Source organism: Camelus bactrianus, chromosome 12 (assembly GCF_048773025.1).
Source record: "Camelus bactrianus isolate YW-2024 breed Bactrian camel chromosome 12, ASM4877302v1, whole genome shotgun sequence".
NCBI lineage: Eukaryota > Metazoa > Chordata > Mammalia > Artiodactyla > Camelidae > Camelus > Camelus bactrianus.
In genome coordinates this window covers 67,052,834-67,074,062 of record NC_133550.1, presented here as the reverse complement: position 1 = coordinate 67,074,062, position 21,229 = coordinate 67,052,834, and the positions used below count along the sequence as shown (strand labels likewise).

General features: G+C 43.2%; 1 protein-coding gene across 1 annotated transcript in view; it reads right to left on the bottom strand.

Moving 5' to 3' along the window:
• ATXN10 (ataxin 10) overlaps positions 1 to 21,229 on the bottom strand; it is a 149,720-nt gene that overhangs the window by 78,904 nt on the left and 49,587 nt on the right. The window contains exons 7-9 of the mRNA XM_074375716.1: positions 11,759 to 11,924; positions 1,686 to 1,794; positions 3 to 172 (exon numbers count right to left, since the gene is read on the bottom strand). Of these exons, the coding sequence (XP_074231817.1) occupies positions 3 to 172; positions 1,686 to 1,794; positions 11,759 to 11,924 (445 nt within the window). The remainder of the gene's footprint in view (positions 1 to 2; positions 173 to 1,685; positions 1,795 to 11,758; positions 11,925 to 21,229) is intronic.

Sequence of the window (21,229 nt, the reverse complement as noted above, 5' to 3'; positions counted from 1 at the left end):
ACCTTGTCTTGATTGTCTTTATTCTTGTAGCACAGATTTCCAATCAGCCGAATGAGATGAGACTTGAACCCCTCAGCCATATTTGAGATGTCACCTTCTGCCTTTATGCAAGCGCAGGTGCTGAAGATGTTCGTGGTGTCACTGCCAGCTACATGGATCAGCCGTAAAAGATCTACAACAGCAAGAATAAACTTCATTTTCCGTAGAAAAATTTCAGTGTTTTAGCCTAGTTTTCCATTAACAAATCTAACTTATTTTAATGGATTGAAATAAAACAAAAGTAGAGCAGTGAACGCGTTCTTTAAAATAATGGTAAGAAGCTTCCTCTGCTTTTTCCTTTAGAACTTTTCATGGCTCTGTTTAGGGGAGACAAGCCATCAAGATTACCCCAACTCTGATTTGCTATTTATCCACAAAGAAAAGTTAGCTAAAAAATTCCCACCATCTTTCTTAGAAAAAAGTTTCCAATTCCAACTTCTTTCTGAAGGAACGTGTGCGACGACTACAGTCAGCTAAGTCTAAAACGCGGCACCTGTCGGCAACCAGCCTGTGACAGAAACCATGCGGCGCGCTGATGTTTCCCTCAGGGTCCAGATCATCTGAAGGCAGCCTGTGCAATCCGTTTGTCTATTTTTGGCTACACTCAGAAGGAATGAATTCGATTCTGTTATACTCTACGAAATGCTTCGAGGCAGCCTATGAAAGTAGACGATCTTCCCGAAGCTTTATAAGTGCTCCTACGTTATCTCATTTAATCCTCTCCACAAAGTTACTAAAGGCAGGTCACTTTCTCAATTTTATAATGAAGAAATCAGGCTCAGAGAAGTCAGTCATTTGGCACAGTTGAGCTGACAACGCACGTTTGCCCCAAACACCTGCTTCTTCCACGATGTTCCGCTGCTCGGGTTTGTGATGTCTGACTTTAACTATCGCTAAAGGCACTGCATTCAAAATCAGACACTGACAAGAGATTCTAAACACCTTCTACAGCTCACTGCTAACTCATCTACCCATCTAGACACAAATTCATCTTTCTTATTAGCATATGGGTCTCCGGAATAAGAACAGTCTTTTTTTAAAGAAAAAAATAGCAAACAGTGAACAGCAACCATACGCCTGGCTAACCACAAGGAACAGGTTGTACGTGAATTATTTTGCAAACAGTTTTTTAGCAAAGATGGTAATACTTCAAACAACGGATTCTTGTTTAAAACAGTTTTTTTTATAAGGACTGAATACATAATTACTATGTATATGAGGCACTATGCTTCATGTTCCATAGTATAACTGGGAAAAATTTACTAACAAATTTGGTAAAACTATAGAAATATAAAAATCGCCATCATGGTCCAACCCCCCCTGTCACTGTCCTAACCACCCCACCACCCCCACAAGCCCCCACCATCCCCATCACAGCCACAGCTGACGAAGCACCCACTGCGTGCACCCCGTGGAGAGCATCCTCACCTACTGAGCAGGCAGCACAAGTTCAGCAGCAGGTGCGTGGCAACGGCCTGAGCTGTCACCAGAACGTTGCTGTTCCTTCCAAGAAAATTATCCCCCCAAAACTAAAAAGTACACCAATACACTGAAAATTAAGGGGCTGTGTTTGAACTTACACTACAGTACAAGTCAAAGATTTTTTTAAAATTAAAAACAGTAATATGTGTGATATTTCTACTCACCAACCACTCTTTCCAGCAGGCCAGGAAAAACCTGCAGATAGCCGAGCAGGTCCGTGTTAGCAGTCATTTCACACAGGACATCAAGAAGCCTAATTGTAGCCAGTGCCTCCTAAAAGTAAAAGAAAACATGGCGTTTAAGGCAAGTTAAATGATCTGTTATAAATAACTCCAGGAGAATGAAACATTAGAAAAAATATTAAAGAGAAAGTGCTTTTAACACATCTTGAAAGAGAAACAACCAGCAAGAACAAAACAGAAGTATTAAACACGTACAGCAAACATCTGCCGAGAAGGATGCGAGATGATGTGTCCTTGGAGCAAAGAGTCAGAAAAGTTCTTATTCAAGCAAAAATACCTTCCAATAGTGGAATAAATGTTCAAAATTACTAGCTATGTACATAACATTTATGCAAATACTTTCTTTTTAAAGCGTTCCCAGCAAGCAAGTTCTACTTTAAAGATACAAATATCCCATGAAATACATTAATTTCTTGTCCACAGGAATTCTGTAAAACGCTGTGGTTGAAAGCACTCAGGCTGCAAGAACTTGGATTATTCCTGGGTAAATATAAACCTATATGCAATATCTTGGTAGGCTGGAAAAGATAACATTTGAAAATGTTAGTTCACATAATTACTAAATAATTTATTATCAAATAGATTACATGATCAAGGAACTACCAACTGCATGGCATGAGGTAGTCTAAATAAAATTTGTAAATGCAATTTTTGCACAGATTTGTAAATTTCATTTTTAAAGTACACATTATTTGACAAAATGAGGTAAATAATATAAATTTAGGTCGTAAGTTCTTTTTTCAAATATTGTATTTTTTTGGTGGAGGGAGGTAATTAGGTCTATTTATTTATTTATAGAGGAGGTACTGGGGACTGAACCCAGGATTTTGTGCATGCTAAGCATGCACTCTACCAGTTGAACTATCCCCTCCCCCCCAAATTTAGGTCATAAAGATAACATTCCTTAAAAGAAAAATTACTTCCTTTTTAAAATTCTAAGAGTGTATTCATTATTCTCCAATTAGGAAATTTAAAGGTAATATTTTAATATACACTCTGAAATCTCAAACAGTAAGAAACACACATTTTTCACACCTCGTAACTTTAATTTTGCTTAACAGCTTTCACTTGCTAGTTAAAAAGTCGGGGGAAACACCTAGACTAGAAAGTCTGAAATTAGCACCATGCTGAAAAGGCTCAAGCAAAGTCAGCACGCTCTTCTGTTAGCTGAGCAGTGGCCCAGACCGTCATCTTCAGATGCCACTTCTCCATCAAGAAACGGCTGATTGATTGGCTGCAGGTCTGGGGCAGGGCACATACAAGACTGGCCTGGACATCCTGTCATGCCAAATAGCAAGAGGGCTGTCAGAGACCACTCACAGCGTGTCAGGACGACATGTCAGCAACCTGCAGAGACGCTCACTAGCCAGCAATGGCTCATTAGAACATTAGGAAGAATTATAGCTAAAATGACTGAAAACAAGTCAAGTGGCTTTTAAGCCATGACCTCATAATGATTAAGTTGAACTGAAACAACTCACTCATCATCTTTGGACGATGCCACAAAACCAGCTCAATAAACTGAAGATTGGTAATCAAAGTGGGAAAAAAAATTAAGCATTCATTCTGCTTTTCATAATCAAAATGTACCTTGTATAACCTAATAGCTGATTAGGAGAAGCTTCTCTTTATAAAATATTCCAGCTAAAAAAACGAAAAATGATCGACCGAGTCCGAGCACCACCATTTCACAACCCCAAAGAATGAACGGATCTGGGTAATAAGCATGGACAACTGGGAACACCACAAAAAAAAAGACAACCAGACATTATACACCTCTTGATGGAAGTATTTATTACCAACGATAAAATACACTGGAAAGAAAAAAATAATAAAACGGACTTGAATCTGAACAAGCCTCTGGAAGGAATTATTGCTTGCAGAAAACACAAGGAAGACAAGGGTACATTAAGCCCCACCACCGAGATACACTCACCACAAATCCAACCGCAGGGAAGAAACACTGCAGTTCAGCAAACAGTGAGCAACGGAGGAAGGAAAAAACGAGGAGGAGGAGGTACGGGGAACCTGTATCTCAGAGGAGACCTGAGACACAGCAACCTCCTGCAGTGCCCTCACTTGTATCCGATTCAAAGAAACAAACCTGAAAGCAGCTCTCAGATAATGTGGAATGTTTGGATACTGCTTATTTGATGTTAATTTTTCTGATGGGCTAACTGTATTTTACTTACTTACTCCTTATCTTTTAGAGACAACGGATAAAATATATGGGAGCTGTGTTTGAATCCGGGGCAACTGGCGTAAGAGCAGGTGGGACTGCGGATGAAACTAGACTGGTGACTGACAAGTGCCGGAGCTGGGTGACGGGGTTTTGGGACATTTTTTTCTCTTAGTCTACGCTTGTAATTTTTCATAATAAGAAGAAAAAAGGAAGTTAGAGGTTGGAAGCAGTGATATAAAAGTTTCCTTCCGGCTCCTAAATTCTATGATATTACCTGAAATAAACCCAAAAGAAAATTAATCTATCCCCACCTAACACGTCTCCAATTTTCATCACTAGAATCCTTTTACTAATAAAGTGTTTCTAATCAGCATCTGGAAACTAATAATGAAATAACAGGCAGGAAAAAAATATTCTCTTAAAAAATAAAGAGGAATAAGTGAGATGCCCTTCCACTATTTGTAAGTACTGTAAAAGTATATTCACTAAGTCAGGCACCAGGGGGAAAAGATGCAGGCAAATTAAAGGGACAAGATTTTGAAGTGGATAAAAGGAAAACAAAGATGAGCCTACTGTCTGGATCACCGGTCTGGGTTAACCTTATCATTTAATGCTCATAAGCTGCGGAAAACAGATACCAATACAAATGATACTTGTCTGCAGAAATGCGGGTTACTTCTGTCTGGCTGGCATGCAATTAATTATCGCCTTGTGCATAGACCAGTTTTCGCACCTCTCTGTAAGTTCATTTCAGCATTCCTTTATCGCATATAAACATGTGGCTCTTTGACTTCTTTAGCAGTTGTTAATATCTTACTGGTTTCCTCTGCAAAAAGTCACAAAGCCAGAAAGGGATCCAAAAGCATATTAAGAATTTAGCGATGCCCACTATCACCACTCCTATTCAACATAGTCCTAGAAGTCCTAGCCACAGCATTCAGGCAAGAGAGAGAAATAAAAGGGATCCAAATTGGAAAAGAAGAGGTAAAAGTGTCACTATATGCCGACGACATGTTACTATACATAGAAAACCCTAAAAGGTACACAAAAACTACTAGAGCTGATTGAAGAATTCAGCAAGGTAGCAGGTTACAAAATTAACGTTCAAAAATCAGTTGCATTTCTTTACACTAACGATGAATCAACAGAAGAAGAAAGTAAAGAAACAATCCCCTTTAAAACAGCACCCAAAGTAATAAAATATCTGGGAATAAATCTAACCAAGGCGGTGAAAGAATTGTACACAGAAAACTATAAACCATTGATGAAGGAAATTAAAGAAGACTTTAAAAAATGGAAAGATATCCCATGCTCTTGGATTGGAAGAATCAATATTGTTAAAATGGTCACACTGCCCAAGGCAATCTACAGATTTAATGCAATCCCTATCAAATTACCCAGGACATATTTCACAGAACTAGAACAAATCATAATAAAATTTATATGGAACCATCAAAGACCTTGAATTGCCAAAGCATTACTGAAGAGAAAGAAAGAGGCTGGAGGAATAACTCTCCCAGACTTTAGACAATACTATAGAGCTACAGTCATCAAGACAGCATGGTATTGGTACCAAAACAGACATATAGACCAATGGAACAGAATAGAGAGCCCAGAAATGAAACCACAAACTTTTGGTCAACTCATCTTTGACAAAGGAGGCAAGAATATACATTGGAATAAAGACAGTCTCTTCAGCAAATGGTGTTGGGAAAACTGGACAGCAGCATGTAAAACAATGAAGCTAGAACACTCCCTTACACCATATACAAAAATCAACTCAAAATGGATTAAAGACTTAAACATAAGACAAGATACAAGAAACCTCCTAGAGGAAAACATAGGCAAAACATTATCTGACATACATTTCAAAAATTTTCTCCTAGAAGAAATAAAAGCAAGAATAAACAAATGGGACCTAATGAAACTTAAAGCTTCTGCACAGCAAAAGAAACCATAAGTAAAACAAAAAGACAACCTACAGAATGGGAGAAAATTTTTGCAAATGAAACCGACAAAGGCTTGATCTCCAGAATATATAAGCAGCTCATACAACTCAGTAAGAAAAAAATAAACAACCCAATCCAAAAATGGGCAAAAGACCTAAACAAGCAATTCTCCAAGGAAGACATACAAATGATCAAAAGGCACATGAAATAATGCTCAATATCACTAATTATCAGAGAAATGCAAATCAAAACTACAATGAGGTATCACCTCACACCAGTCAGAATGGCCGTCATTCAAAAATCCACAAATGACAAATGCTGGAGAGGCTGTGGAGAAAGGGGAACCCTCCTACACTGCTGGTAGGAATGCAGTTTGGTGCAGCCACTGTGGAAAACAGTGTGGAGATTCCTCAGAAGACTAGGAATAGACTTACCGTATGACCCAGGAATCCCGCTCCTGGGCATATATCCAGAAGGAACCCTACTTCAGGATGACACCTGCACCCCAATGTTCATAGCAGCACTATTTACAATAGCCAAAACATGGAAACAGCCTAAATGTCCATCAACAGATGACTGGATAAAGAAGATGTGGTATATTTATACAATGGAATACTACTCAGCCATAAAAACTGACAACATAACGCCATTTGCAGCAACATGGATGATCCTGGAGAATGTCATTCTAAGTGAAGTAAGCCAGAAAGAGAAAGAAAAATACCATATGAGATTGCTCATATGTGGAATCTAAAAAACAAAAACAAAAACAAACAAACAAAAAAACAAAGCGTAAATACAGGACAGAAATAGACTCATAGACATAGAATACAGACTTGTATTTGCCAGGGGGGCGGAGGGTGGGAAGGGATAGACTGGGATTTCAAAACTGTAGAACAGATAAACAAGATTATACTGTATAGCACAGGGAAATACACACAAAACGTTACGGTAGCTCACAGAGAAAAAAACGTGACGATGAGTGTGCATATGTCCATGAATGACTGAAAAATTGTGCTAAGCACTGGAATTTGACACAACATTGTAAAATGATTATAAATCAATAAAAAATGTTTAAAAAATAAAACTAAATGTCAAGCTGTAAAAAAAAAGAATTTAACATACGATTTGGGGAGCATTAAAATCAGTAGGAAGGAAGAGACTGTTCACTAAATGGCACGTATACAGTAATTAACAGCTAGCATTTAGGGGACGCTAACTGCGTGCCAGTCAGTATACCAAATGCTTGTATTAAAATACAATTCATTTTACAGGTAGAGAAATTGGGACATGAAAAAGGTAAATAACTTCCAAGATCACACACCAGCAATGGAAGAAATCAAGGTTCAAACCCAAGCAGTCTTCCACCAAAGATTATATAATCTTGCAGAGTTAAAAGACACATATTTGCTCAATTCTATACTTTTTTTTATTATTTGCTCAATAATATACAAAAATATATTTTAGGTTAATTAAAAATGCAGACAAAATACTTAAAGAACTAGAATATACAGGTGTGTATTTCCACAATCTAAGGGGAGAAGGTTTTACTAAATATGTGGGGAAAAAATTCAGAAGCCGTAAGGATAAAACTGATAAGCCTACCTAGATTAAAAACAAACTCCTAACAGGCTGAAAATACCATAAATAAATTCAGGCAAAAAAAATTAACCATGGGGGGTTCTTATATTTGTGATAAAAGATTAATTTTCTAAAAATGCTCATTAATAAATATATTTTAAAAGGTAATCTAATATGGAAAACAAAGTATTGGTCACTGAAAGAAAAATGATAATTAGATTAGTGAAAGGTTGCAGACCTGCATATGCTTGTGCTCTCTGGTGTGTCATTTAGAAATATCTCTTACAAATTTTAAATGAATGTATTCTTTCTGACCCAGGAATCCAACTCCCAGGAATTTATAATCCCAGATCTACTTGTCCAAAATTGCAAAGATATTTGTACAAGAATGTTCACTATAGTAAAGATTTTTTAAAAAACAAACCTGGAGGGAACTCATATGTACATCTATGGAGAACAGATGAAAAAATTTACACATAGAAGTCTATATAGTGAAACATGATTCAACTATTAAAAAGAATGAGATGAGTATACATACATGTGTTGAAGTGTCAGATACATCAGAGTATCAGAAAAAAAGAAGTTAAATTAGGATAGAATATGTAGTAATGTGTTTAAAAAAGGTAACAAAAATGTACAGGTGTGTATATACAAAAAAACCTTTGGAAGGAAAAGAAAAAAGCATATGCTGATATGTCTGTAGAAAACAGGTGGGGGATGGGCAAAAATGAGACGTTCTTAACTTTTTGTTTCATTGACTTTGGCTTGAATTACTTTTTCTTACAACAAAGAAAAGATTTTGTAAGAAAGGCAAGTTTCACTACAAGTGACAAGACTGAGATGCAAGATGAAGCTAAACTGACTCCTAAATCTTAAAAAATAAGCATAATAAGAACAGACAAAAATACACAAAGAATTAGAAACAAGTAGCACAGCAGGACACGCCAAAAGGCAGAAACGCGCACATTAGCGTGAGAACCAAAGACCACGTGTGTAAAGGGACACATGAATAAAACCTCAGAATTCTAAAGCCAATTACATGAATTAAAAACAGATTTTCACTCTGATTTTTAGGTCACAGCATTCTGAGAACTTTATTGAACATCTTGTCCTAAGAATGTCACAATTGGGTAAGGCTGGTGTTTGCTGGTAAACTGGCCGGGGGGAAGGAGGAGGAGGCAGAAGCGAAAGGTCTCCACGGTGTAAGACTTCCCCCATGGCGGACTTCTCGCTACCAAGAGTTTAACCACCAGCTCACCAATCTGAATACTTAATAACTGACTCTCAGAAGTTGGTATGAGGTGGGAAGCCCCATAAAAAAGACTGGCAGGACCCCCAGCAGGGCCGCTGCTCTCCTGCCAGCACCACTAGGTTCCCTGGCCCAGTGGCTCTAGCTCACTTTTTGCCTCTGAAACGGCTAACTTCTAGGAAAGTGGAACTTACCCCTAAAATTCTATTGGTTCCCTGAGCTAACTCCTGATTGGTCCATTTGTAGTGCTTCATTTGCATGGAGCTCACTCCTGATTGGTCCATTTCCCTCACTCCTGATTGGTTATTTCTCTCCCTCCTGATTGGTCCATTTCTACAAAGCTTGTTCCTAATTAGTCAACTTCTGTTATACCTTATTTGCATATGACGTTGCAAAGTGTAGACTGGCAGCCTATAAAAGCCTGTGTAAACCTACTGACGGCATCCAAAGCTTGAAATGCTAACTCCTGTGGGCCTGCTGGCGTAATAAACCTGAGTTCCCCAGCTCTCCACGTGCTGCTTGGTCCCTCGCCCGGATGCAGGTTGCTGTCACAGCTGAGCTGTCACATGGAGCTGTAACACATTTTTCTGCAACAGGTACAGGCCAGCTCTAGTATACCACTGGGTTTATGGCACATTAAATACTGAGGTAAGGGTCTTCTTAAAAACAACTATGGTTGTAAATTAACTATACTTCAATTTTTTAAAACTACTATTTTTTTTAACTTCTAACTTAAAGAATAACATACACACATTAATATGTATAAGTCATGAGACAACAGATCAATGAATTTTCAAAGCGAACGATTTGGGCTTTTTAAAAACCTATCTATAATTTTCTATCTATTAATACATAATAATTCCTCCTAATAATTCCCCCCAATTTTAAAGAAAAAAGTTTGAAAAAAATTATTTTTCCTAAACATAAAAAGTTACATCAGGTAACTTATTATAGTACTGAAATCATCTGTACTATGAACGTAAGTGCCTTGAAAAAGTGTAAATTCTCCTCAAGCCTACCCTAGACCCTTAGGTCTTTTCTTTACTTAGGGGAGGGACACTAGTTCACAGTCATTCTGTTCTGAAAGCTGTGAGTTAACAAGTCCAAAGTTTCACTTCATTTTTTCTGTCTCCTAGAAAATTCATTTTTAAACTTTCTTGCAGCACAGCTCACTGCTCCTCCTGTTGGAAACAGAGGCAAATCTGTCACCAGAAAGGAAAGAAACCTGTGAGTAACTTTCCCCTCCTCTACCCCAGAAATGAGAATTAAAATACTGACCTCACCAGGGAGACCACGTATGGCCTGTACGACACAGCACAGAAAATCAATAGCGAAAGGACTTGGAAAAAAGTGTCTTTACAGAGGAGGAAATACAGTTCCCATGGTGGAACAGTCACAGTCACAGCCTGTGTTCCCTCTGGGAGTTAACACCCTCACCAGGTCCCACACACGAGTCCCCAGGAAAAGCTCTGGGTCAGTGCCCACAGCCCCCGCCTTCGCATGTGGACACAGCGAGTGGATGGGTCTGTCAAAGAGCAGCCCTGCCCACCTATTCCCACCTGTCTGCCCAAGTGGTTCCCTCTCTACTCACTCCTCTCAGCGTGCAAAGGACCCCTCAATTATGTTCTGGCATGTGCATAAACCAATTTTATATGCAATAAAAAATATCTATCCAAAGTGTAAAGTACAGAATGGTGTCGATGTCCACGGCAATGCATACACTGCTATTACCCAAAACGTTCCCCCATGTCCCCAGGCCGTCAGCAGCACCCCTCCACTTCCAGCCCCAGGGGACACCTGACCTGCTTCGTCATTATCATAAGTTTCACCTGCTGCAGAATTTCCTAGAGATGGAATCATACAGAACGTTCTCTAGGCTTTTTCCACTCAGTATGTTTGAGATCCATCTCTGTTGTCATATCAGAAGTGCACTCCTTTTTAACTGCTGAGTAGTATTCCAGAGAAAGAACAATTCTAACTTTAAGACAGAAGGGATGGCAGGAGTACACAAAAATAAAGAAAATTCCTGAAGTAAAGAGGAGGGGAACCGAATGACTGCATGCTAGTGTCCATCCCCTTGGTACAGAAAAGACCTCTGGAGTCTAGGGTAGACTTGAGGAGAATTAAAAAATGTACAAAGACATATTATAGCACTAATTATAATAGAAGTAAGAACAACCTATGGGTCCAACTACAGAGAGCTGAACAAATAATTACGGTAAATTCTTGACTGAATGCTCCACCAGCATTTTTGAGACATTCACTCTGTACTGTTTGTTTACGCATCCAGCAAACATTCACCAAGGGCCCACTGTGTACACAGTTCTATGAACATAACAGTCAAAACTCTGCCCTCATGAAGCTCACATTCAGGTGAAGAAAAAACAGGAACTTACAAACAGGTGGCACTGAATGATTTCATTTTTAATAAGCGCGCGCGTGCATACGCGTGTGTGCGCGCGTGTATACACATACACACCTGATGTTATCTGCCTAGAAGGATGGACTAACTACCATTTATTTTAAGTCATTAACTCTGGATGGTAAGAATAAGGGCAGTTTCCCCTTATCTGCATTTCTGTCCTGTTCTCAAATAAGGATGCTGTCTTAGCTCGGGCTGCTGTGACAAAACACCACAGACTGGGTGGCTTGTAAACAACAAACATTTATTTCCCACAGTTCTGGAGTCTGGAAGTCCAAGGTTAGGGTGCCAGCGCGGCTGGCTCTGCGGAAGGCCCGCTTCTAGGCTGCAGGAGGTCAGCCTCTCGCCGTGACCTCACGTGCGGAAGGGGTGCGGGATCTTCCTGAGGCGTCTTTTATAAAAGCACTAACCCACTTCATCTTCAGCTCCTAACACCATCCCCTCGGCCACCACGTTTCCCACACGGGGACTTCTGAGTGAGCACCCACAGACGTTCAGTCCACAGCAGATACGTTACTTATGTAACTGGCTTTAAAGCTCTTTTCTTAAGGACCTTGCTGAGTTAGAAAATCTATCTGCTCTCCCCTCATCCAGGACCATGAAATCTGTTCTTACCTCATCGTCAGTGTGCTGCTCAGAGGTCAATTTTAGCACAATCTTGCACTGGTCCACAAAAGTGCTTGCAATCAGCTCGGCATGGCTCAAAAACACCGGGATGTCATCCTTGGTCAGCGGCTCGTCCCCCATTATCTTGGCTATCATAAGGTCCAACAGCGTAACTCTGTAACACAGAAGAGGTTTTCACGTGAACATGTAACGCTGAAACTGCACCACAGTAAAAATACTTACAGAGACCATCCTAAGAGATTATTTTAAAATTCTTTACTTGTTTATAATGCCTAGCTAGGGAAAACATTTTTTGTGAATACAATTAATCTTCCTCAATTACCTATTTTTAAAAAATCTTTATTTCTTTGACGTGACTTGGCCACAGAAACAAGCACCTTTTTATATCCATTGCTTTGAGCCCTGGAGCAATTCCGCATCTCGGAAATGCTGTCCAATTAAGGTTTACAACGCATCCACCATAGTAACAGTAGCAGAGTTAGGTGTACTGACATTCATTCACTGCTTCCTGTAGGGCTAAGCATTTTACACACATTTTCTCATTTAATCTACATAAAAACTTCCTGAGGCAGGCACTGTCGCTAGCCCTGACATTAAAGGTGGGTAAACGAGGCTGAGTGAGGCTAATTAATTTCCTTTCCCAGAGTCACACACACACAGGATTCCGCCTCCGACTCCTGGGGCAGGGGACGTAACCACTCACGTTAGTGTCTTTCTTGTGGAGGTTGGCTTTTTTGTTTGTTTCATTATTTTACTTTATAAGAACATGAATCTGAAGACCAAACCCATGCCATTTTTACTTTAATATTTACATTATCAGGCAGGTATTTCTATTCAATCTCTTTCCTTGTCCCAGGAAGAGGTAATCATGCAAAGAGCAATCCACCCAGCAAAATCAAAGTCAAACAGGCAGGGCGTTTCTCAAAATCATGTTCTGATTGAGATCACATCTGATATGCGTAATTCTCATTTATTTCTACACGAGAGAGGATACGAGTATCTAAAATGCCCTAGCAAATGGGAGAAAACACATCTGCATTAGGCAGGGAGCATTTCTCACTAAGAAAAAAATAAGAATTGTTTACTACTTCAAGTGGAAAATAAAACATGCTGAGCTCTTCCTGTATTCTGGCCAAATGCTGGGAAAGACCATCAGTCTGTTAGAACCATCCTCAAACCTTAGAGATTTTCAAAACTCCTAAAATCTCAGATTTCCTAGAGCAAGGATTAATCCAAAATAAAGAAAACAAATGACCCCACAACTGAGCACAGAAGACAACATACAGCTCAGTATTAGGATATTTTTGTTCTCTCTTATTCACACATAATCTTGGGAAATGAACGGGGCGCTGTGACCACAGAGCCAGGCCATCGCTCTCCCTGAGCTGGACGGCCTCCTGGGAGTGCTAGGAACAGGTCACCTACTAAGTGTGATTCAAAGGGAACCCAAATGTGTGCTCTGAAAATATTCCTTCTGCACGGGGCGGTGTGGCACTGATTGCTGGGCGTAAGAAGCTGTGATTCCTCCGTGAGGCAAGTTAGCAGCCAGTGGACTCTAACCCAAACAGGCTGCAGAGGAATGAGGAACAAAACAGACAGCTCACAGCTGCGGCCAAGGACCAAACACCAGGCGGATCCTGAAGGAGTCAGGCTGGGGGACAGAACGGAGACCCCGGGGTGGCAGTAATCAAGGTGGCCCAGCGGTGACAGGAAGGCCCCAGGATTCAAGGAGACCTGCTGAGGGAGATGGAGCTAAGCTAAAAGGAAAGGTGAAAGCAGACTTCCCGCCTTCCTGCCGCTCGGCCCCTCAGACCTCCCCTGGCTCAGCAGACACACTTCTGCACTCTGCCAGCGATCGTAAGATGGGAGATCCAAGGAGATGGGTAGTGAGTGATTTTGAAGGAAAAAAGTAAAAAAACACAAAGCAACAACAACCAGAAGTGAATCTTTAAAATATAAAAATACAAACCAGGCTTGACTACTATCGGAGAATCAATCACACTTCGTTAAGTGATCCTACTTACTTCAAGTCATCGGCCAGTGAAAACTCTCAAAGGCTCCCGCTGTTAAGGAAGGAGAGGGGCTCTAAAAACTTCAGTCTGGTGCGCGGGGCCCTCCCACCCCGAGTCCCTGGCCACCTCGCCAGCCCCCTCTACTTCCAGCCACCATCAAAACCCATCCTTCTCCTAAAACAGAGGACTCACACGTAGGACATCTAACTCCAGTAGATTTCTTTCTAGAATCATTGATTTTGTTAGAAAATGAATATATGTATGAATGCATGACTGGGACACTGTGCTGTACACCGGAGACTGACACACTGTAATTGACTGCATTTCAATTAAAAAATAAATAAATAAACATAAAAATTAAAAAAAAAAAATCACTGATTTTAATTGTGCATCACATCTGCCATCCCCATTTCTAGTCCAGAAAGCAGGCGTGTCCTGAAAAGTCCTGCAGAGTCACGGAAAGCACCTTTCATGTATGTCAGCGTGGATACAGCGTGGAACGCCCTACTCCTTCCAGCTGCGGGGAACCACACGAAACACGTCCTTGAAAACCTAACAGGACACAAGTGGGCGAACAAACGCCATCCACTCGCTGATCCGTCCCCCGGGGTGAAGACCACAAGCAGACTCAGGGGAAGAGGTCAGAGAGGAGCTGTCCAGAACCTCGGTGCACCAGGGTTGGGCTCTTGCTTCCTTCAACCCAGGCATCGTCACTTGAACTCCCAGCCTCAGGCTCACCAGACAGACCCCCGACTCAGAGTCAACCTACAGTCTTCTCTCAACCGCTGGCTCCACATCTAGCTCACGTCTGATTAAACAAACTCTGTCTCACAACTATGATTCCTGCTTCATAAAAAAACTGACAGCATGTCCATGTGAAGGATTTTAGGGGGAAATCTACAGTAAGACTTACAAAGTTACGCTTAAATTGATGCCATCTACAATTCTGAAAGCCATGCCTGCCCCATCCTGAAATGGGTAAGTTTTCAATGAGAGGACTGGAGTGAGGGGCTAAGAGAAAGGAGAAAGCATGAGAGAGTGAGTTTTATGAGCATTCTAGGGCAGGAAATAACACTCTGCAATTCTGGAAACAAAATATCTGTAATTCAAATCCAAAGGCTGACAACTCCAACAATTTCTGAATTTATATTTGAACTACTCCCCGTGTATAATTTGCTGAATGGCATGCCACGAGGCCAAAAATTTTATTACCCTGGACAACAAGCTAACTGAGACACAGGCAGACAGCTGTTGCTGAATTAATCCCACTAGTCCCTTAATAAATTACAGTTATAAGAAGCTAACCATCATTGATTCTGGTGTCAGACAGGCTGAATTCAAATACCACCTCAGCTACGTTAGTGTAATGCAGGGCAAGTATCTTAACCTTTAAAGCCTCAGGTCAGATCCCCGACGTGAAAAACGGCAAGAATAACACCTGTTTCCCAGGGTGTTTCTAAGGATTAAATGGCAATAGCTATATGTTGCCTCCATACCTGACAGTGATGCTACCTCCAGGAAAAAGTCAAGGTCATCAGAGGAGGAGGGGTAATGGTTGCAGAACCATGGAAGCAGAAATAGCAACTCACATTTACTGGGTGATAATTACAGGCCAGGCACTGAGAGCTTCATACGTATTTCAATTAGTAACCACAACGATTTCATGGGGGTGCCTACCATGATTATCCTCATTTTGCAGATAAAACAGTTCCAAAAGGTAACTTATCCAAAGCAGTGAGTGCACAACCCGCCTCTGCTCCTGATACTACGCTAGACAGACTATAAATCTGAAAAACTACCGTGGCTGTTCTCCAAGGGCAGTTAGTTTAAATAAATATTACTCCAATTCACTGGGAAAGGTGACCAGAAATCTGTATAAACACAGGCTCTCGTTTCTGCTGAATCATACCATGTGGATTGATTCTGTCTCTGTGTCCAAAAGATCTTCACCAAGAAATCAGCCCAAATAAACTACCAGGGTGAAGGAGGCAACTAATTGTGACAACTAAAGAACAAGCACAAAAAGAGCTCCAAAGCCCGCACAGCACCGCCCCCTCCCCCGTGCTCGCCCACACAGCACCGCACCCCCACCCCGTGCTCGCCCGCACAGCACGGCCCCCTGTGCACGCCTGCACTAACGGAGGGCGGTGGGTGGAGCTGCACAAGGATGTCCCAGGAGCCACAAGCAGGAGCTAAATCAATACACTACCTGTTCCATGATGGATCCTCAAACGTTTTTCAATCTGATGGCCCCCAACCCACCTGGGTATCCTGATTCAGTAGGTTGGGGCCAGGGTGTGGGCGCTCCTCAGGTGAGTCTGATGTGTGTTCCCAACTGAGACTCAGCACCACAATGTGCACCCCCCCCAAATCCCCCAGTGACACCCCTCGTCTGAATCACAGAACACAGAGAACATTCTGAGACTGACTTCGCTCTCAGAGCACCATTCCAGATGCACGGGAAAGAAGCTGATTCACTATACATCCCTGTTGAGAAAAGCTAATCTTTTCGATCCCATTAATCTGCCAACGTGCAACTCTGAGCAGAGAATTGTCCACCATTGCCCCAAACGAGTCAAGAGGGAACCCAAGAGCCTCCAGTTCTCCACAGAACTCCCGGAGCTCCTGCCAAAAAGCCACCCCCTCCCCACCCCCCAGCACAAAACTCATCGGCCAGCTGTTTCATTCAGTGCTCCCAGCTCACCCCTCGACCTCAGACTCTCTCGCTCCCAGACAGTCTGTGAGCAGTGAGCTGACACCACTGGTGTCCCTGTGCCCAGCTGAGCAGGCACCAACACCCGGCGGGGCCGGTATTTGACGTCGTGTTCTGTGTCACTCTCAACACTGGGACAAGCTCCACGAAGGCAGGGGTTCCGGCCAGGTGTACTGAGTGGGTACAGCAATAAAACCTTGTTGAATGAACCAAAGGCTGCCAGAACGAAGCCTCCGCCTGCCGTCTGCCCCGTCTTCTCTCTCCCTGCTGCCTCTCCAGCAGCTTCTGCTCCAACCAAACCGGGCTTCCTCATGTTCCCAAAATCACGCCCACAGGCTCCTCATCTGTGCTGGTCCTGAGCTGTTCTTTCAACTAGAAAACGTCCACACTCCCTTCTGAACACGTGCCGGGCACACCCGACTCCCCTGCAGGCCGGCCAAATGTGCGTCTTCCACGAAGTCCTTGCTGCCTCCAGAGAGGAGCGCTAGCTCCCCCTCCCCCGCACTCCCGTCCCTCGCTGGTGACAGCTCCCGAGTGTGTTTTGTGTTATAGTCATTAACACCCTTAATACCCTGCTGGGGCTCTCCGGGGAGGTTCACAGAAGGCTGCCGCATCCCTGAGGGAAAGCAGCGTGTCTAGTTAACCTCGGCATCTCCCTGAAGAACAAGGGGCAGTGCCCTGTGCAGAGCAAGGAATCAAAAGCCACTCACTGAAACGAAGCAAATCATAGCAGCACAGCTACGACAGAACCACAGAGGGGAGAGTCCTCGTCGCCTTTCCTTCCCGGGGAAAGCACCACGTCTTTCTGCATTTAGGCCCCATTTCCTTTAATCCTAAGTGGTCAAATACATCAAAAATTTGCTGGTATAACTGCTTCCATATGTGCCTATGTGCAATTTAGAGGGCACAAGAAACAAAAGTACAAATCTTGAGCCAGAATATTTTTGGTTGATGCGTCTTGAAAACGGAGTTTGCTGCAGCTGGAAATCTGGCTGAGGCCACATTACCACGTGAAATACGAACTACAAAGACCCGCTTCCGGTATGATCTGCCTCCGATGAAACTGGGCTTAGATCTGGATTCTTCACTGGTTCACTGAGCTAACGCTTGCCGACTGACCATGGCACCCAAAACAGCATGTCTGGCACGGCATCAGTGTCAGGGGCATGCACTAGACAGACGTCCTGAGAGATTAACACCCAGATGAAGGAGGACCATCCTGTCTCTTCTCGCTGGTGTTCAAGCAGCATGTCCTCGGACAGCACACTGCTGGGCATCCTGCGTTTCTCCGCGCAGCGCAGACGCCATCTCACCTCCACGGTCTTCGGCCGCAGGCGGCAACGTGCAGGGGCTGTCAGCACGGACTCGAGCCGGGCTGCCCGGGCTGGGCCCCGGCCCTGCCGCCTCCCACCTGTGCGGTCCTGGGGAGGCCGCGTGCCCTCTTCCACAGTCAGGGGCCGTGGACGTGCCCGTCTTCCAGGGCTGATGTGATGAAACAGTCAGTGTCTGCTGAGTGCTGAGAACAGTGCCTGACTTCGTGACAAAAGCTGTGTACATGTTTGTTAAAAAATTTGAAATGTTTTTGCTGATAACACATCCATAGTAAAACGAATTAATTACAACAGCACAAAATGTGGAACAAAGGTGGAGCTGGTTCTGAAGTGACTTTTGTTTTTAAGTACAATCACTTACAACGTGTAATCTCTGGTGCACAGCACAACGGCCCAGTCATGCATATACGTACATATATTCGTTTTCATATTCTTAAAGTGACATTTTTTAGACTTAGGATGTGGTCAGTTAAACGTTAAAGTTCTGACTCACCACATATCCTCAAGTAAAACAAGCATTTTGAAAAGAGCAAGGTCTTACCCTAGAATTACACCTTAACATCTTGTGCCTGGAAGGACTGTAACTCAGAGTCTGGTGCCCGAGCACAGCAGTCCCTTCTCCGACCTCCCGTCCTGGGAGCAGCTGCCGCGGCTCTTTGGAGTCCTGACCTCTTGGCCTCGGGCACAGGATTCACAGAGGCTTATCTCTGCTGCCCCCCGTATACCAAGGATGTGAAGCTGGTTTTGGCTGACACTGTTTTGACTCTGAAATGATCAGGTCACTCTCACCACATGACAAAATTCTACTGAAAGCAGAGCAGTGTCCCTGTCTGGAATACCACTGGGTCGGGCAGCTCCGGCGTTCTCGGTGTTCAGCAGGCCACAGGCACCTCCTCTGCCCCGACAGCCCCATAACGGTGCCCTTCCAGGGTGTCAGTGCCCCAGAGGTTTCCATGTCACTATGTGACACCTTCTCCCCACAGAACACGCATGAAACAAGGAAGCAGAGCTGTGTCTGACCGAGCTGACGGCTACAATTCAGAAGCACTGGTGGTCCTCAAGCTCAGCCCTGCCATTGAGCAAAGACAAGGATCTGGACTCAACACTTCCCACGATGCGCTTCCCCAGAAGCCAGGCTGATGCAGCCAGAGCCGTCTGCTGTCTGAAGTATTGACAGAGACATCATCTTAAAGACATGGCCCAGTAAGTGCCAGCTACTGGCTGACTATTTCGTTCCAACACTGTTGCAACACTGCTTCCGGTGGGTGTTTATAATAGAGAACTCATAAGATTCAGTCTCTGTCCTTGAAGAATACATATTCTAGCATAAGAACAAATAATTACAATGAACCTGCAGATGAGGACGCACAGCACTCTGCCTGGGAAAGTCAGAGGAGCCAACAGAGAGGAGGCAGCACCTGCTACGGCCGCTCGACCATGAGCGCGTGTCCAGCAGGGGAGGCGGGGGTCAGGCCACTCCCGGCACGAAGCGCAGGCAAGGCCTGGATGCTGAGAGCAGTCCTGCGAGGCTCCAGCATGGTGACCGGGGGAGAGAACAGGGATTGGAAACAAAGCTGCACTTTAAAAGGGCCTGTGCACCGTACATGGAATTTAACTGCCTCCTGGAACACGTTACAGAGGCCACTAAAGCGGTGGGGCAAGAGCCATGCCGGTGGTATGGCAGGTGACAGCGGAGGAGGAGAAACAGAAACCAGGTCAATCAGACTGCTGGCTACTGTCCACCCATCTTCTCAGCAGCATCGTTCATCACAGCTGAAAGGTGGCAGCAACCCAGCTGTCCACGACAGATGAGCAGACAAGCAAAGCGTGACATATGCACACAGTGCAGTGGGACTCGGCCTTTGAAAGGAAGGAAACCCTGACCCACGCTGTAACGTGGTTAACCTTAAGGACACTACGCTAAGTGAAACACACCAGCCACACGAGGGCAAATACTGTGTGATTCACTTGCACGACGTACAGCTGACCCTTGAACAACATGAGTTTGAACTGTGTGGGTCCACTTACATGTGGAATCTTTTCAGTAAACAGGTACTACAGTACCACACACGCTGCAGTTGGTTGAATCCAAGAGTGTGGAGCAACCGTGGATGCAGAGGGCCGACGGTAAGTTATACTCAGATTTTCCACTGCCCTGGTGGTCAGCACCTCTAACCCCAGCATTGTCCAAGGATCACCTGTACGTAGAGGAGTCAAATTCAGAGACAGAAAGTAGCACGAGGGGTGCCGGGGGCCGGAGGAGGGGGAAATGGGTGGCTGTTTAATGGGTATAGTCTCAATGTTGCAAGATGAAGCAGCTCTGGAGATTGGCTGCCGGATATTGTGCATGTACTTAAACTACTGAACTGTCCATTTAAAGAAGGTTACAATGGTAAATTTCATATGATGTATGTTTTCTCAGAGTTCATAAGAAGGCTATAGCCAAAGTCCATGCAAAGGTGATATGCAAACCAGAGCTGTGACGAGAGAGTGAACTCAGCACACTCGGCTGGTGTCCTCGGGAAGGCTTGCTGGCCAGCGTGGCACGGACAGCGGAGGACACGGTGGGGACAGGACTACTGCGAGGTCTCCACCCCAGCAGGTGAGGTGACATTGATCGATGTTCTAGATAAAACCCTTCACGAGCAAGAAAATTCATTCATTTACTCAAGCTCTCATTCGAACATTTCAGTGCCTGCTATGTGCTAAGCATGGCTAAGAAATGTGAACGTCAAAGAACAGAAAAGATCAAATCCTGGCCCGCATGGAGCTAACGCTCTTAATGCCAGTGTCACACAGTTGGCAAGCAGGTACGTGACGTGACATGACGTGTCACAAATGATGTGATAAAATAAAAGCACTTCTCCTTCAGGAGAAAAATGAAGGGGAGGAGGTGACATGTGAGCAAGCAATCCGTATGACTTAGGGAAGCAGAACTACTCTTGCATAAATAAAAATGGAAAATGTTTAGTGTACCGTCCTCATTTGGCTAGGTAATGGATCAGTTACCAGTAGATCATTTGATAGGAATGTGGAAAATATAAGCTTGAACATTAAAATACAATTGAACTGTGTATTCTGTTTTCAGATGTTCCTTACTGCAAAGCAATTTACTAATTTATAGCACTGTTCTTCATAGTACTTATTCCAGGTAAAAAAAACCTACAAGTAATTCTTTCTCTGCAACAGAAATATGCATATGATGGTGGTGGCAGGGGCACCAGATTTATAAAGATGGCATTTAAACTGACTTAAAAGACGAACTTTTCCTTTTTTGTCAAAGATACTAAAGAAGAAAAAAACACTGCTTAAGACTACAAAGGAGTGCACAAAGATTAGCTGTTGGAACTCAGATGTATAGTTAAGAATTTCAAAACCACAGCAATTATAAAAATTGTGACTA